General features: G+C 42.6%; 1 protein-coding gene across 1 annotated transcript in view; it reads left to right on the forward strand.

The window, feature by feature from the left end:
• MDN1 (midasin AAA ATPase 1) overlaps positions 1–18,276 on the forward strand; it is a 174,321-nt gene that overhangs the window by 66,680 nt on the left and 89,365 nt on the right. The window contains 9 exon segments of the mRNA XM_029911939.1: positions 82–223; positions 4,061–4,195; positions 4,273–4,411; positions 7,519–7,657; positions 7,766–7,896; positions 10,320–10,464; positions 11,610–11,739; positions 14,151–14,366; positions 16,908–17,105. Of these exon segments, the coding sequence (XP_029767799.1) occupies positions 82–223; positions 4,061–4,195; positions 4,273–4,411; positions 7,519–7,657; positions 7,766–7,896; positions 10,320–10,464; positions 11,610–11,739; positions 14,151–14,366; positions 16,908–17,105 (1,375 nt within the window).

Raw genomic sequence — 18,276 nt, forward strand, 5'->3', positions numbered from 1 at the left:
ATTAGGTTTTCATTTCACTGAAGTTGGTTTGAATGAGGAATACATATTAAATTTTAACTGTCCTCTTTGCTCACTTGGTAGTCTTATCGCAGAGGTTCAACAGTGTTTGCTGGGAAGCATGGTTTCATTACTCTTCGAGATCTGTTTCGTTGGGCTGAAAGATACAGATTGGCAGAACAGACAGAGAAGGATTATGACTGGCTTCAGCATTTAGCAAATGATGGTGGGTCTTTGTGCTTGTTCTTCATGATACTTCATTTTTTTAAAGAACTAATGTAAACATTTTTCCAACCCCACTTTTCAAATACAAACCTTTGTCCCTCGTTACTCATTATTCTGTGATGGAATACACCCCTGTATTCACACCCTACACACTATTGTAATAATCTCTGTACAAAGTATACCTTGTAAGGCAGGAGTCGGCAACCTTTCAGAAGTGGTGTGCCGAGTCTTCATTTATTCACTCTAATTTAAGGTTTGGCGTGCCAGTAATACATTTTAACGTTTTTAAAAAGTCTCTTTCTATAAGTCTATAATATATAACTAAACTATTGCTGTATGTAAAGTAAACAAGGTTTTTAAAATGTTTAAGAAGCTTCATTGAAAATTAAATTAAAATTCAGAGCCCCCTGGACCAGTGGCCAGGCCCTGGGCAGTGTGAGTGCCACTGAAAATCAGCTTGTGTGCCGCCTTTGGCACGTGTGCCATAGGTTGCCTACCCCTGTTGTAAGATGTCATTTGAAAACTCATAATTTGCTGGTCAGTATTGTCCTGGCAAAATATGCGTGGAAACATTGTATGTGTCGTTATAAGATTCCGCTCTTTGATGTTATGAACAGGCAGAAGTCAGGTCTGTCCTTAACAAAGGAAGGAATGTGCGCTTGACTTAATTTACATTTAAGCAGTAAACGGAATCATCACTTAGGGAGAGAAAACAAAGGAAATTCGAATAAGAGGAAGTATAATCTTGGCATGATGGCAAAACATGGACAAATCCCAGAGTCACCAATCTTTTCCTCCATTCAGGGAGTCCTCAGCTGTAACAAATTGTGTCCTGCATAAGAGCAGCCGTACTGGGTCAGACCAAAGATCCATCTAGCCCAGTATCCTGTCTTCTGACAGTGGCCAATGCCAAGTGCCCCATAGGGAGTGAACAGAACAGGCAATCATCAAGTAATGATCCATCCCCTGTCGCTCATTCCAACTTCTGGCGAACAGAGGCTAGGGACACCATTCCTGTCCATCCTGGCTGATAGCTATTGAGGGACCTATCCTCCATGCATACAAGGCAACAGACTTCATTGAAGAGTATCTACCACTTTTGAAAGGCAATCGAGGTTCATAATATTCCTGAGGACAAAAAAGTACCCACACTGATTGCAAAGCTGTGAATGTATTTAATAAGTCTGAATTTTAAAAAGCTGCTTTTCAAAGGTTTCAAATTATTCTTGGAGTGTATAGGTTGAAATTTAGAAATCTGAAGAAAAGTGATGGTATGAGTCATAGCGAATATGCCTATAACATGTGTGACCTAATAAGAAAATGGGAAAAGGGGAAGGGAGGTAAGGATTTTAGCCAATTGTTTGATCTCTTTGGTCAAGAACATTTCCTCAGTATATGCACTGATGAGATTTGGAATAGTTTATGGGATAAATCTTTAAAATCTGTAAGAAATGGCCACCCTGGCTCATTCCTTTGTGCAAACCCAGATGTCCAATGAGCGCAGGCCAGAGAAGGAGGGATGCAAACCCAGTGTAAAGGGTGATCCCGTTTTACCCCTCGGGGAAAAAAGGAGGATGTTTGGAAGCCCAGGCAGTCTGCCCCCAGCTCCCAATTGTTCCCCTCTTGGAAACTCCCATCACAAACCTCCTGAGCAGGAGGAGAGTCCAAGAAGATGTTTCTAGTGTAACTCCACTGAACACTTGAGAAATCAATGCCCCAAGCTAAAAGAAACTCAGAGCCCTCCCTGCCTGCCAGCCACCTCACCAACCAGCTTCCCAGACTCTCCCTTCAGCGACCCCTCCCACAGCCTTTGTTCAATTTCCCGGGCAAAGGTGTCACCTGGCCTCAGCCCCCTCCTGGGTTCTCATGTTACATGCCCAGGTATTCTCCTTCGGTCAGTCTCCCATCCCCCAATGCAGACCGTCCCACCCACACTCCCCTGTCAGCATTCCAAGAAAGCCCTATCCAGTCTATTTTAAGCTCACCTGATGAGTTTTGTGAGGACTGACCCTGAGGGGGTCGATGTGGAATTTATTAAGGTTGCCAGAGTAAATAACAAGGAGTACCCGGCCTGGGGGGAGGAGGAAGACACTGGAGCACAGATCTCTCTGGTCAAGGGTCGCATGGTCCAAAAGACTGAAATGTTACCTGATGAAAAAGTGGAGCTTCTAGTAGTGGGAGGACATATAATTCCTGTACCTGTAGCCAAGATGCATATGGAATGGAAAGGTTTAGAAAGTGTCTTTACAATAGTGGTGCTGGGTAGTATCCCCATTGAAATACTTGTTGGGAATGCTATTTTGCGTATGGTTAAGGCTATTAATTTGGTAACAGAATGATGTCAAAGGGAATATTGTGCTGGATCCTAGAGAGGAGTGGTAACGTCCCAGAAACTGCTGGGAGGGGAGGTCTCTCTAACTCAGTGGTTTTCAAACTTTCTGTATTGGTGACCCCTTTCACACAGCAAGCCTCTGAGTGTGACCCTCCGTATAAATTAAAAACTGGGGGAGGGGTTTTACAGCTCCTGACGCCCCTATAACCACCGTGCGACCCCCGAGGGGTCATGACCCCCAGATTGAGAACCCCTGCTTTAACTCTTATGCAGCAGAAGGAAACTGTTTCCAGGTGTGGGAGGGGCTGAGGCTGGCTCCTGCATGACAGAGAAAAGCAGCATGCCCTCAGGGCCAGCTGGGGAGGAGATAATTCCTGTGACTGAAGAAGTGGTCCCAGATATCAGTTGCTAGCGTTTTGCAGTTGAATAAGGGATAGATCCCACTCTAGAGAGCGTCAGAAGTGTCCAAGAGGGCGCCCCAGGAAAGAAAAATGAGGAGATTGTATAGGGAGGCTCCTATGGGGAAAAACCAAAGCCCTGGGCAACCCTATAAGCCAGTAGTCCCCAACCTTTTTCGTCTGGCGGATGCCAGATGATGAGCCATGGAGAATCATGGTGGCGGACGAGCATCTGCCGAAATGCCGCCAACAAGCAGCGTCATCCAGGTCCTCTGGATGACGCTGCTTGTCGGCATTTCGGCTGATGCTTGTCCGCCGGCCAGTATGCGGGCGCACTTAGACGCCCCAGCGGGCGCCATGGCGCCTGCAGGCACCGCGTTGGGGACCCCTGCTATAAGCAGTTGGTTGAGCCCACATAGCACCATGCTATGTGCTAGCACATGATTGTCCTTTCGCTGGTCACTTGGGGGCACAGAGAACCTATGACAGGTTAAAGAAAAATGTATATGGGCCAGGAATACAGAATGATGTGAGGAATTATTGCAGGTCTTGTGAATTAAGTCAAAAATACCCCAGAAAGTTCCCCTATGCCTCTGGCTTGTAATATAAGAGGCATTTCTGAGGGTAACAATGGACATCGTGGGTCCTACCTGAAGCGGAAAGAAATGTATCTTGGTGATAGTGGATTAGCTCTGACTAAGATTGAGGCAGAATCTGTGGCAAGAGCCATTTTCGCTATCTTTAGCAGAGATTTTAAAAGAGATTTTTATCTGACCGTGCGTCAAATTTTACGTCTCGGCTCTTCAGTGAGCTATGGAAGTTGTGGAGTGACACAACTAAAGGCTACCTCATATCACCCAGAAACAAATGGTTTGGTGGAATGATTCAGTGGGACCCTAAAATCTATGTTGGGAGTGACGTACACGCTAGAGGCTGTTTGTGAGCAGTCCAGGCCGGAGGCAACAGCAGCAAGGAATTATAAAGGGCATCCCAGGTTACAGGGCAGGGGTCACAGCTACTCATTGCTCTGGATTGTACCCCTGGTATGTCACACATTCCACTTTAAAAATCAAAGAAAACACTCTGATTTCTCTTGCCTTGTTTACAGGTTTCATGCTTCTGGCAGGCAGAGTCAGGAAACAGGAGGAGGTTGATGTTATTCAAAGTGTCCTTGAAAAGCATTTTAAGAAGAAATTGTATCCCCACTCTCTCTTCTCAGAGGAAAGTGTTAGAAAGTTATTGGGTGAGTTTGCAAAAAGGACTAAATCAAAAGCTTGATGCGTGTGATTAAAGCTAATCAACTTGTTCTTTGTTGGGCAGTTAAATCATCTACACAGATGTTGGTGATGGACGGCGAGTTTAGTCATGTTGTCTGGACTCAAGGGATGAGGAGACTTGCAATTCTGGTAGGACGAGCCCTGGAGTTTGGCGAACCAGTACTGCTGGTGGGAGACACTGGGTAACTTGTTTTTCTATTACAGTAATGAATTGTTCTGTTTGGCCCTGTTCAGCAAGGTCCTTAACTGCATACCTACATTTAAACACGAGTGACCTCACTGAAGTCAGTAAAACTACTTATGCTTAAAGAGGGGCCTTGCTGTTTCATGGACTTTGTGAATCTAAAACTGTCTCAAATGTGAAGTCAGGTTTGTAGCTGCTGTAATACAGAGTTCACTTTGTAGAGTGCTGTGTTGGAGTGCATCTGTCTTAGCAAAAAACATTAAAAGTATCTCTTGTGGTTTTGCTTTATTTTATCTAATTTGTACAACAGTGTTATATAAACCTGTTAAGGATGTATTGAAACTGAACTGGAGAGAACGGGGGTTGAGTTTCGTTAATGAACTGTCTGTTAGAATCCCAGTATAAGAATTACATACCTTTCTCATGAAACCTGGAAAAGTTAGTAATAAATTTGGTGGAGAGTGGTGAATACATCTGACTGTATAAGGTCCAGCCCATCCTCTTTATTTTTTTCCTGCTTGCAAAAAAGCAGATCTCTATAAATTTAGTATTAAGTAGTTCTGTTAGGCTTTGTCTACACTGACATGTCGTTGACAAAACTTTTGTCGTTCGGGGTGTTAAAAAAACACCCCCCTGAATGACAAAGGTTTTACCAATAAAAAGCACCTGTGTGAACAGTGCTTTGTCAGCAGACGTGCTCTTTTGCTGACAAAGCCGTTGCTGCTTGTGAGGGGTGGAAGTTTTTTGTCGCTAAAAGCCTCGTAGTGTAGTCATAGCCTTAGAGAGTAAAAAGAAGCTGAAGCTGGGAAAGAAGAAACACAATTAATTAGATGCTAAAAGGGAACTTGAATGCTACTTGGAAAAGAATAAATCTTATGTAAGTCTTTCAGTTTAACAGTCAAGACCTTTCATTTCATAGTCTTTCAAAATGGATGATCGCTTGTGTTCAAGCCTGTAAGGAGAACTTGTTCTACAGCAGGAATGGATACGTTGGCTGCTTGTCAAAGGTTTATTGTCTTAGTATTTAAGCTGCCACTTGAAGTTCAATTACTTCATTCACAAAATGTTAATCTGTTAATGGGGCTAGGTGTAGTCTTCTGTGTGGGTGGGCAATGTTGCTTCAGTCTTGGCATTCTCCTCAGACCTCCTTCTGGTTTATATTTAGGCTCTGGCTACACTGGCGCTGTACAGCGCTGCAACTTGCTGCGCTCAGGGGTGTGAAAAAACACCCCCTTGAGTACAGCGCTATAAAGCGCCAGTGTAATCAGTGCCTGCAGCGCTGCACACTCGCTCGCAGTGCTGCAAGCTATTCCCCTCAGAGAGGTGGAGTACATACAGCGCTGCGACTACACTCATGCTTCACGGCAGCGCTGCCACGGCAGCGCTGTGAAGTCCCAAGTGTAGCCAAGCCCTTAGTCTCCTGCAGTGGAACTCTGTAGAGACAATTCATGAAAGGCCAAAGAGAGGTCAAAATCTATCAGTCTCCACTTACTGAATACTGCCTCCGAATGTATGGCCAATACAGATCTAGATTGGATCACCACCTCCTTTCTAGGAGTCCTTTCTGGGACAATTGGAGGTGGAAAGGAAGGAAGGATGGGCAAGGCCTTGTATAGCCTTAGGCTATGTCTACACTTGCAGCGTTTTTGTGCTGTCAGTTTCAACCTTGATAGTGAACCCGTGAAAGAGAAGCCCTGGTTTGTGTACTCACTTACTTCCACAGGCATCAGAGAGTGTTTACATTTGCAACACTTCTATCACCATGAGAGCAGTGCACAGAGGGCAGCTATCCCACAGTGCAGCTCTCTCTATTTGATGATAGGTCTTGTGGGAAGGACGGGGGTGATCGCGGGGCATCCTGGGTCCCCGCATAGCCTCCTCTCCCCAAATACGGATCAGCTCCAGTAGCTCACCATTGCTTCAAGCAGGGGATCGTTTGCTCTGTGGAGCAGGCATTGTCACCTGGCCAGATAAGTGAGCACTTGCCAAGAAAACAGGAAGGGGAGTTTCAAAGTTCCCGGGGCTTTACAGGGGGAGGGTGGATGTCTGTTTACCTGACGTCAGAGCAGCAGAGCTGCTGGCCAGAGTGGTCACCTAGGCACTGTGATATATCCTGTGGAGTCTAAAAGCTCTTTAAACAGGAAGAACGTGTCTTCACTTGCACATCAGCGCAAAAGCATCACCAGTAAGAGCTGTATGCCTCTCGTGGAGGTGGTTTTTATTTTGCAGTGAAACTTCTGAATATAACTGCAAAAAGTCATTGGCAAGTGTAGATGTTCCCACGGGTTTTGTGCAAAAAAGGGACTTTTTCCGCTTTAAATGGCAAGTGTAGACATGCCCTTAGTTGCACCAGTTTAATTGTGATGTTAAACCAGTGAAACATCTGTGTGGATAGGTACAAACTACACTGATATAAGCTTGCTCTAAACCTGGATAAGAGCATCAATGCACAGATGTTGCACCAGTTTAGCAAAAGGTGTGATGTTAACTAAATTAGTTAAACCCATGCAGTTTTGTGTGGGCAAGCCTTTAGGGGCTTATCTCTGGAACATTCAGATCCCTAGAGTTGTGAATCAAGACATGCAACTTTTACTAAGATTTTGCGGCTTATCTCATGACTCCTATAGTATTGATCTTCAAAAGGCAATACGTTTGGATAATTTAATTTAATAAGTTTTTTTTAATAGTGAATGAGAAGCTAACATTTTTCTCTTGGCGCTTCTGATATTTTATGGTGCCTTAATCTTTGATGCATTATGCATCATTCAGAGGAAGTTTGGGGATGTGAAATTTGTTATCTTTCTGAAGTCCAAGTGAAATCTGAGGGTGAAAGTCCCTCACCCATAGTTTAATGAATAATGGTGGCAATTCAGCAATGGTTTGCATGCCAGAAGTGGATGCAATTCATTTAATTTTTGTAAGGTGGGTCAGTATTCAGAGAAGGGAATACATGGGAGTAAGAGGAACAGCATGGTGGGGCCATTGCCTTGCAGGGCTTTGAGGAAATCCAACTGGAACTGCTTTGTTGCTGAAGTGGGCCATTAAGTGGTTGTGGACCCCTTCTGTTTTTGTTGACTTCATTGGTTTTCTTTGTTCATGTTATAGGTGTGGCAAAACTACTATTTGTCAGATATTTGCAGCCTTGGCAAATCAGAAATTACATTCTGTGAACTGCCACTTGCATATGGAGACATCAGACTTCCTGGGAGGATTACGGCCAGTCAGACAGAGATCAAAGGACAAGGTCTGTCTCATGACAATAGGTGACTGGTATCACTGAGCTTTAGTGTGGTCAAGAGAGCAGCGAATGACAAATCCCTGATGAGTCTTCTTTTTCTTCCCCATTACCTAGGAGGAATTTGACAGTTCTAGGCTCTTTGAATGGCACGATGGACCCCTTGTTTTAGCAATGAAGGAGGACGGCTTTTTTCTCCTGGATGAGATTTCATTAGCTGATGATTCTGTGTTGGAAAGACTTAATAGGTATGCATTCTAAAAGTGTGTAATGTTAAGCAGCCCTCCACCAGGCTACACTTATCGCAAAAATTAGTTAGATAATCTAGTTTCTAATTGTTAATCTTAGCCAGCATCCCTTTTGCTTAGTTGCTTAATTCCTGTTTAAATAAAAAAGATCCAAAGTAACTCAGTGGCGCATTCACTGTTAAGCTGCTGTACCAGATCACTTAGTTTGTGAATTGATGTGTCTCCAGCAGAAAGATGCTGACTGCATCCATATCAGTCCTATATTTTTAGACAATTGCTTGCTGTTGGAGAGGCTGCTGGCAACAGAGAAGGAGAAGGGATGGTAAGGTAGGCCTATGAAAAGGACAGGATGAAAATTTACTCCCAGCTAAATCACTATTGAGGTGCTAAACTTATTAGAAGAACTTAGAAGTATCCTGATCCAAAAGCAAAGGAGTGCAGATTTGTTCAAGATTATTGTGGCAATGTTTTTGTGTCCTTGGGTTGTTTATATCCTTAGCTGTGTGCTAAGTGTTACAATGTGGTTCGCTCTATGTCAGTGATTCTCAACCAAGAATCCGGGGGCCGTGAGCAGGTTTCAGAGCATCCGCCACAATAAACCAGAGAGCAGGGCTGGCGTTAGTCACTGGGGCCCAGGGAAGAAAGCTGAACCCTGAGCCCCACTGCCTCGGACTGAAGCTGAAGCCTGAACGCTGCCGCATGGGGATGAATCTAACTTAGCTTTGCGGAGCCCCTGTGGCGTGGGGCCTTGGACAGTTGCCCTGCTTGCTATCCCCTAATGCTGGCTCTGGCTTTTAATTTACTGGATATGCAGGAAAAAACATTTTTTGTGGCATAGATGGGCACAGAGTTTTTATAGCATATTGGGGGGAACGGACTCAGAAAGAAAAAGGTTGAGAACCCCGTTCTGTGGCACTGCTCCAGACTGAAGACCACCTTCATGCGCTTAACTAACCTGTGCTCAAAATGTTATAGTCACCTTTCTTTGCTTAGACTTACAGGACAACAGAGTAACAGCTAGTTAATTTCCCCAGATAAAACAGTTAAAACACAGTTCTCCTTAAAGGATAGCATGTAGTGACAGTTAACACAATAGAGCGAAAACTAAATAAATTTACATGATTAAAATGGAATCTACAATGAGACTTGTAGCTAGCGCTATAACCTTTCCTTATATAGAAGATAGATGAAAGCCATATTTTCTGCCAGTTCCTGTAAAAAACATTTCTCAGTCTGTCATTACGTTCGTGGGAAGTGACAACCCTTGTCCAAGAACAGGAAAGGTGCCTAGCAAATTGGTGTCTTTCAAGACCTTCCCAAATTTTTTTTATGTAAAGATGTTACAACTGACACTATATACTACTGTTAGATTACAGCACCCCTCATTTTAAAGTCTGTCTTTCTTTTCTGTTACCAAATATATTGAGATGACCAGCAATTACTTTCTTTGATGTCTCAATAGTTTCTCTATATTTCAAGTAGGTTTTTCATAGCTCATGTGCACCTTTGCAAACTAATCTTCTTCAGTTAACTTTGTTTTGTTAATGATTCTAGGCAACATCTTCCTGAACACTTCTGCTAATATGCCCAGTAATGGGTCACACTTTTAGCTCCTTCACACAGTTCACTAGTGAGAGTATATTATGGGGCAGGGCTATGCAACTAAAAATATTAAATAGATATTTTAAGTTACAACAAATTCACTATCAGAGCAACTTGTCAGTTTTGTATTCCAGAAACTTAAAAACTAATTCAGTATGCTCTTCATCAGGCTTCAGCTGTTACTTTCGTTACTTTTGGCATTGTATTTATAAGAGAGAGTTTTTGGAAGGTTCATGCTACAGTGTAAATCTTTTGACCAACCACTTTACACGGACTTGCACATCAAGATGAAGATGAGCTTTCCACACTTGTGTATTCAGAAATATTGTCAGTTGGGAAGGATAAGCAGAATTTATCATTTACTTTTGCTGGAGCCCATTATACTGAGCTTTGTGACTTAGGCTATGTCTACACTGGCAATTGAATGACAAAACTTTTGTCTTTCAGGTGTGTTTTCTTCTCTCTCTCTCTCCCCCCCCCCCCCCCCCCCCCCAAAGACAAAAAAGTTTTGCTGCGACAAGCACCAGTGTGAACAGCACGTTGTCAGCAGGAGACACTGCTCGTTGGGGGTGGAAGTTTTTTGTCGGCAGGAGAGGCGACAAACAGCGGCTACATTGCCCGACTTTTAGCGGCACGACTGTAGCGACACAGCCATGTCGCTAAAAGCTGTGTAGTGTAGACATAGCCTTAGAAATCAAACTAAGCAAAGCTACCGTACGTTTATATTTTTTTAAAAAGACTGGTGACTTTCTAAAGTGCAAGCTATGGGATTTAAATAAAACAAGTTTTTTAACACAATTTTTTAAAAACCTGGTTTTTAGTGTTCTTGAAGTTGAGAAGATGCTGGTGCTTGCTGAAAAAGGTAGTCAAGAAGATGAGGATAATGAAGTAGAACTTCTGGTTGCTGGAAAAAAATTTCGCATCCTAGCAACCATGAACCCAGGAGGTGACTTTGGAAAAAAAGAGGTAAATTCTGAGAGGTCACTGGAATTATGACCAGAATGTGCAGCATGCATATGTTATAGGTCCCAGCATGCAGTGTTGCATATTGGAGTCTGTCTCCTGGCTCTAAAGGAGGACTAAGGTGTGTCTTTCTTCCACCACCCGTGTACTATTATTTTGACAATGTAAACGAGCACTCAACAAAATATCAACAAAGAAAAAGGTGGACACTGAATCATATAAATTAGACTTGATATGGAGAACACTTTAAGTAAATGAAGTGTAACCCGCAAAGGAAACTGCGTCCAAATCCAGTTCTTGCAGTGGAGTCTTTATGGTGTGGTGTGGGGATGCAATGACAGATTGTGCTTCTGGAACAGACAAAAACTGACAACTAGAAGTTGTCACCTAGGGTCTCCAAAAAATGGACAAATCCCAGTAGGGAAAGATTTCCCACAAAATAAGAACTACAGTTTTCAGGTAACCCCTTACGTTGTTTTAAAAGTATCTTCATAACCATCTAAGGAATGACAGATATTTGAACTCAAAGCTTCAGCTCTTTTACTCCTACAGAGGGGGCTGTCCATTTAAAAAAAAAATCAGTCATTTTTAGCGTGCTAACAAATCTACCAGAAAGCCCCGGGTTCAGAAATCAAAGGGAAATTGCATCTTTATTGCATATTTACTGGTTGATGATTGCTCTTTACAATTCAGCGCAAAGGAGCAATTAGGGAAAGGCATTCCAATTCAGCCCCTTTACCTGTATGGTGGTCTTTCTTTCAAAGGCCAAGAGGGCAGATGAGATTATACAGCCCTTGTTTGATAGACTGTATCTCTGAAGTTCCATCTCACTCTGATTCTTGCAAGCGATCTCATTTTCTCCCCTATTCTCTTTCAGTATTTCAAATGAACAGTTGGTGTGTTCTCTTGGTCTTGCACTAAAAGAGCCACATTTTCTCCTATTTGCAATAGCTATAAACACCCTGTCATTATTAGAAGGAATACTACATTATTTCGAAAAGGGGTCAGTTTATTTACTGTTTTAATAATTCACACGTACTAGAACTACTAGTCTATGAAAGTTTAAATGCAAGCTTAAGTAATGTAGGTCTGTAGTAGCTGTGATATATGCTGGTAGTGGCTATATTGTTATATTTTATTGCCTGCAGCTTTCTCCTGCACTACGCAACAGATTTACAGAGATATGGTGTCCACAGAGTAACAGTCGTGAAGATTTAATACAGATCGTAAAGCACAATCTTCATCCAGGACTGTCTCTGGACAGGATAAACCACCAAGGTAAGTATAATTTAGTTTTGTGTCAAATTTAAACTCCGCATTGGAGAGAGAACTGAATTTGAAGATAGAGATGGTTTTGGCAGGGATTCACACTAATGCTTCTTCCATCCATAAATACAACTATCTCTGCAAACAGACTCTGATGCACTGGCCTCTGTTCCTTCCTTCATAGCATCCCATTGCCACGTGACTGGCCAAAAGTTGTTAGCAAAGCAATGCAAAGGTCCCCTCCCCACCAGCTGAACTCTGCCCTCCTCTTCAATATCTTATCCTATTTCCCAGATATTGGGAAGGAACAAAAGACCAGGACCAGAATTCTCATTTCCTTTGCTACTGACAGCTTGGCTATTGGTTCGATTTACTGAGCTCTGTGTTCCCTTATATTTTATCTTTAAGGTGGTTGTCTTTGACAGTGCAGACACTGGATTCCTCCTCCTCTGTTAGTCTGGCAGATAGGAGGATGATCAGTTGCCATCCACAATTTTCCCACTGAAGTGCTCCTTCCTCTGCTGCAGCTAGATACCTGCTTTACTCAAAGCAGCATGCAGGAAGGTGACTTCCGTGGGCATATCTGGCATCATTCGTGGTTCTACCAGAGAAGGCTAAAGAAAAAGATTTTGAGGGCGGAGGGGGGGAGCGATGAACACATCATCTGTGCCTCCTGCAGTAGTGATATGCAGTGGGGAGCCTTAAGAGTCCTTCTGCTCTTGCTGAGAGAGAAACCTTTGCGATTGGCTCAGAGGCTGGATCCATTTCTGGAAATCAGATGAAACTGCCCCTCAGCTTCTCTAAAGGGGGAGAGAAGTGCCCATGTTGGGAGTCGAGGCTCTCCCAGAGGCATCAATGGAAGCAATTTTCTGGAGCTTTGAAAGGCCTGTAAAATAGGGCGAGGAGCTCACTTGTGGGGAATGGCGACCTTTTCCATGATAGCCTCAGACTCTGAAGAGGTTTCTTTGAGATTTCCACAAGCTAAACGGCTTTCATTGTCAAATACCACCCCACTCCTTTACCTAGCCTGTGGATTACATGAGTGGCTCAATGACTTATTTCTGCCTGCTAAACCTTTCCAGGAGCCTTTAACCTCCACTCCTAGGGGGTACTCTCAGGATTCTTCCATGTTTCCAGATTCTCTGCTAAGCTGCTGGTGCTTGCCCTTCCCTTGCGTTTTCATGACTGCTCTAGTAGGTCACAGTTCAGAAGAGGGAGAGGTGTCCTTAGAGCTGAGCCCCAGGCTCCATTACAAGGAGCTCAAGCAGCTTGATAACTCTTGCTGTGGCACATTTTTTGCAAAATTCCTTCCCAGTTCCATCTCTCTCTCCAACAGATCATGTAGACAGCCTGCACCTCTCCTGATGTCAGTCAGGGTTTTTTGCCAAATCTTTCTGGGGTGGGTTTGGGTTCGGGATTTGCTCATTTGTCAGGAATTTCCCTCTGAAGCATTAGACTAATTTCATTTTAGGAATACCTGGAAGTGAACCAAACCTTCCTCCTCTGTCCTTAAGCAGAGGCACAAAGATTTGGTACTATCAACCTTTTTCCTCCATGCTTTCCTTGTGGGGAGGATCTTTTTCTCTTTATCCGAGTGGATGATAACTCCTGAATCTTCTTCCTTCATCTTCCAAGGTGCTTTTTTTTTCTTTGCTTTTTCCAAGATCAGGGAGGCCTTTTTTTTTTCCGGAAAATTATCTGGGGGTTGGGAACAAGTTTTGGAGGCTACTCTATATTCTTTGTAGCCCCAAGAAAGAAGGAATCAGTTATTTTGGGTCCTGTAGTGCGTTGAACCATTTCCTAACCTCAGATCCAAAGTGGAATCTTCCACATCCACCTTGTTTGCAATGGATGAGGACATTTTCATGCAACCTGTTTAAGCTACTATAAACTGGTGCTTCTGCTGAAATGCTTATAGCAAATACTTTATTTAAAAAAAAAAAAAAAAAAAAAAAGCAATACCCAATAACCAATTCATCTGTTGCTCACAATTCTATATCTGTGAACCATTCTCAAAGAAAGGAATTTCTGTTTTACTGAAGAAACTTTGATTTCAGGAACTAAATCTTGTTAGTTCCTGATATCAGTATGACTTTTTTTTTTTTTTGCCCTATGCTGTATATAAAATGCATGTGATTAATTTTGTGGATGTATTAGTTTTTAAAGTGTGTTGTAGAGGATTATAAATCTGTTCTTCGCTCTTCTGCTCTTCCCCCTTTCATTGAGCACTTTTTAAAGATTGAAAGCACCACACTTCAATGCAAAATTTTTTTTTTAAATAAATCTGATGAACTTGATTTCTTTTCTGTATTTCAGGGTTCTAGTTATACAGCTTTGTGCTAGAAGTGACCTATATAATTCAGTTTATAATTGCAACATCTTTTTTTTATTTATTTAAAAAAAATTTTTTTTTTATGTTTTAGGGATAGACATAGCTGAGCTGATGATGGACTTTATTGAATGGCTAACCAACCAAGAATTTGGGCGTCAGTGTATTCTCAGTGTCCGGGATGTCTTATCGTGGGTTAACTTTATGAATGTCATGGTAGAAGATGAGGAGTACAGCGTATTTTACATCTCTCCTGTGTTGTCTTTTGTCCATGCTGCATGCCTGGTGTACACTGATGGAATAGGTTCAGGTAGGTCATCAGTGCTTATCAGAGAAGAGGTGAATATATTTAACTCTTTACATTTTTTTTTCTTATTTTGCTCATCATATTTGATTGATATCCCAGTGTTTAGTTTGGTTAAAATGAAGGCATGATGCTTTAGGGTAGGGCATAATTCCTGTGACACAAATATTTGCTTCCACTTGACAATATCTTTAACTTCACATGTTTTTGCTTGCCATTTTTAACAGGAAGGACTTCTTGAATGGTTCAGCAAGCTAAAGTGGTACACACTGCACATATACAAAACTACATTAAAAGAACATTAAGGTTGCAAAGTCAAGCACCATCCTCTTATGTATATTTTTGGTGCTACAATTTTTAATTACATGTTGACATAGTATATTTCCATAGGACCCCTGCCTCATTCAGTGCACAGTATGGATAGTGCTCAATAAAGTAGTAGCTAAATTGATATTATTTTATCCATCTCATTCAGCGTGTGGCCTGAGGCCTTATTTACTGCAGACTATTCAAGCCCTGCTCTGAAGACAGAGTTATTAATTTCCTCTTGGGATTTTCTCTGGGACTCCTCATTGTAGTACCTCAGTGTTTCAGAAATATTAACTTACCTTCACAACACTCCTATGAGATGAGCGGGTATTATCCCCATTTTACAGATGGGGTGCCGAGGCAGAGACAATACGGACAAAATTATCCAAAAATGTTGGGTGCCAAATTTGAGACCCTTAGGACCTGGTTTTTCAGCGTACAAAGCACAGCTCCCATTAACCCCAGCTGCAGTTGTGGATGCTCAGATCTTCTGTAAATTAGATCTCAGGGTTTCAAGTCAGGTGCCCAGAAAATGAGAAACAAACAATGACCACATCTGACAAGTTTAGGTAAGTGACTTGCCTAGCATCACACAGGAGCTCCTTTGGCAAAGGCAGGGATAGAATTCAACTGCCTTAATCAAGAGAGCGTCCCTTCTCTTTTTGCAATCCCCTCCCTCCTTCCCTACATACTTCCCAACTTCTGCAAAAAACGAGGCAAGGGTCCTACAGACAGTAGCTTCCTCCTTCCTTACACAACCCTGATTCATCCCCAGAGCAGGTGTGTCCCGTGCACTGATTGGTGGAGGGGTCCAGTGGAAAAAACTCTATATGATCATGTAAATAAAGACTGTATCATAACGCATACACATTCTGGCATTTCCTAACTTTTGAGTGCTTGAGTTTGCAACCTTAATGTTCTTTCATTGTAGTGTTTTTGAGTGTAACTTCCTAGGCTTTTAAAAAAGCAAATTGAAAAAAGCAGAAATTCTATCATGGCCTCATATTGATACCCACATGGGTCATCAGCAGAGTTGGGACCTTTAGATCCGTGGCAGAGACCTTTGCCACTTGCACTCACAGAAGAACTGATAGCAGTTAGTAGATGCTCATCCTCTGTCGACCACCTCTAAAGGGGATGAGACTCTCACTTTCCAGTGGGTTTCCACAGATGTTTGCTGACAGCAGAGGAGTTGTAAGAGTCAGCAATCATGGGTTCTGTTCCAGGCTCTCGAGGGAAGTGTACTCTACTGGGTACAGATTCTTCTGCCTATGTCCATCCTCCACCAAGCTTGATCCCTTTTTGCCCTGCTCCCTCCAACCTGTCTGGCTTGTGTCTGGTCCAGTCCTGTCTTTTCCTCACCCCTTGCCCCACCCACCCTGTTTCCATTTCTCAGGATTCTCATTCCAGTCCCAGTCTCCTTACCCAGCCCGTCCTAGTCTCCCCCAATTCTTTCGTCTCTGGTCTCCTCGCCCAGCCAGTCCCAGTTACCACCCTCCCAGCTCCTTATCCAATCTGTGTCTCTGTCCTCCCCCTCTGCCCCCCGGCTCCCAGGCTTCTCCCCATCCCAGTCGCTTTGCCAGTTCTGACAAGGAACTGGGTGCACAGGAAGATCTGTTTCTTCTCCCTCTGCTTCCCCGCCTCTGGCTCCTACTCCCAGTCGTCTTGTCCAGTCAGTACCCCCTCCTCCCATCTCCTTGTCTGTTGTAGGGTGTTTCCCTCCTCCCCCCAGACGTGAAAACTGACAAACATAAGCATGTGAATTTCTTCAAAAAATCTGCCTTAAGCAGACATCTGGCATGGAAAATTTCAGCCCAAACTGTTGAAGTTTTGCATAGTTATAAACAGCTATAAACAGGATCTTATAATGGGAAGTGTCAGGCAACTTCAATAATAGGCAGTGTTACGAAGCCCCCACCTATAATACAGTAGGTTGAGATTAACCTTCACATTTTTGATTTTTAATTCAAGGCAGCAATACAGTTGTGATGTGACATTAAGCACCATGTGCCTTCTGGAAAAGAATGCTACTGTATCTGTAGATCTGTATTTCATACATGTGTATCTCTTTGTTGAATTCACTAACAGTATTTGGTTGAGCTCAGCACGATGCATTCACCGTAGCTTATTGCACTGCAGTTTCTATACTGTTGGCTGTCTGTGTTTCTGAATTTTGAAATGAAAACAACTGGCTGTAGTTGGGAATCTTATTTTTACTTTTTGTTTTCTTTAATATAGGTACAACATCTTGCTCAGCTGATACTGCTTTATCTGCTCGTGAAAAATGTCTGAAATTCTTATGTGAGAAACTTTGCACTATTGTTGAGCTTACAGAATATCAGAAGGATGAACTGAGGATTTACGACAGAACAAAGGAGAGAGAATTTATATGGATGGAAAATTTCATGGGAATCCATCCATTTTTTATACCAAGAGGCAAGTATTTTTTGTGGGGTGGGGGACATTCATCCCATGTTTTGTTTTTAATGACTTATCAAGGACTAGCCTTAGCCCCAAGATATGTGGGGAACTGTAATTCATAATGTGTTCTAAAAATAAAGACAGCCTCTTTTCTTTTTATAAAAGTGCTGCAGAGTATTTCCAAGCATATCTAATAAAATTGTTTCACCCTTTTTAGAAAGCCACATCTGTAAGCAACCTTTTTTTTTTTTACCTTGGGTGGATGCTTCAGGCATATTTCACTTCATCTGACCCCAGTTTTGGTGTAATAATATCTCAGTTTTCATGGTCAGATCAGCTACTAGCTTGGGCCAAGGGCAGTGCTCATCCATCCACCTCTCAAGGCATGGGAACCTATCTTATTGCTTCACTGTTGGAGACTTACTGACTGACCCATTGCAGCAATAGAATTCCAAGGGAGAGTATGTGGGTACCACAGGACTGAGTATGATATAAGAACCTAGATATTCTTATTGTGCAATATTTGGACCATTCTGTTCATGGGCTGGCTAGGACAATAAGATCTCTTTTCCTCTTAAACACTGATACAGGGCAGTCAAACTTCCCCTCTCCTCCCATTGTGTCCCATTAGTACACAGGTGAATTGGAGGAACACTACAGTACTGGTGACATTCATGCCTCTGAGTCTGATTGTGGCATAGTTTCTGCAATCTTGTGCTGCAGCTATAATGAAGTCTAAAAGCTTTATTTTTAACTGCCGCTTCTTCTCCTATCATAGCATCTAGAGAATCTAGACCAACAGAACTGTTTTTTAGCATTGGACAACCTGGTGTATTGTATTTTACTTTGTTTGGATACAGGAAGCTGATATTTAAGATTCCATCCACAAAGTAGATGGAAAATGTGCTGTATTGGTGATCATTAGTGTCTGCTTATGGAGGAACTAGGTGAGTTGTGGTCTACAGCCTATGAGATACCAAGACCACACAAGTTCACCAGGTGTCTTATTGCTGCTGCAAGCTAGCAGTTTGGGTCAGTTGTTGAGTGAAACTGTTTGCTTTTCTGACAGAAGCTGAGTAGAGGAGTCATCGGGCCCTTCTATAAGAAACCATTTCTTGACACTGGTAGTCCTACAAATTACACTGGTCTACAATTTTTGAGAAGTCGTCTGCTTCAGAGATAAAAT

The sequence above is a fragment of the Terrapene carolina genome, unplaced genomic scaffold (assembly GCF_002925995.2).
Source record: "Terrapene carolina triunguis isolate 2854851 unplaced genomic scaffold, T_m_triunguis-2.0 Scaffold42, whole genome shotgun sequence".
In the NCBI taxonomy this organism is placed as follows: domain Eukaryota; kingdom Metazoa; phylum Chordata; order Testudines; family Emydidae; genus Terrapene; species Terrapene triunguis.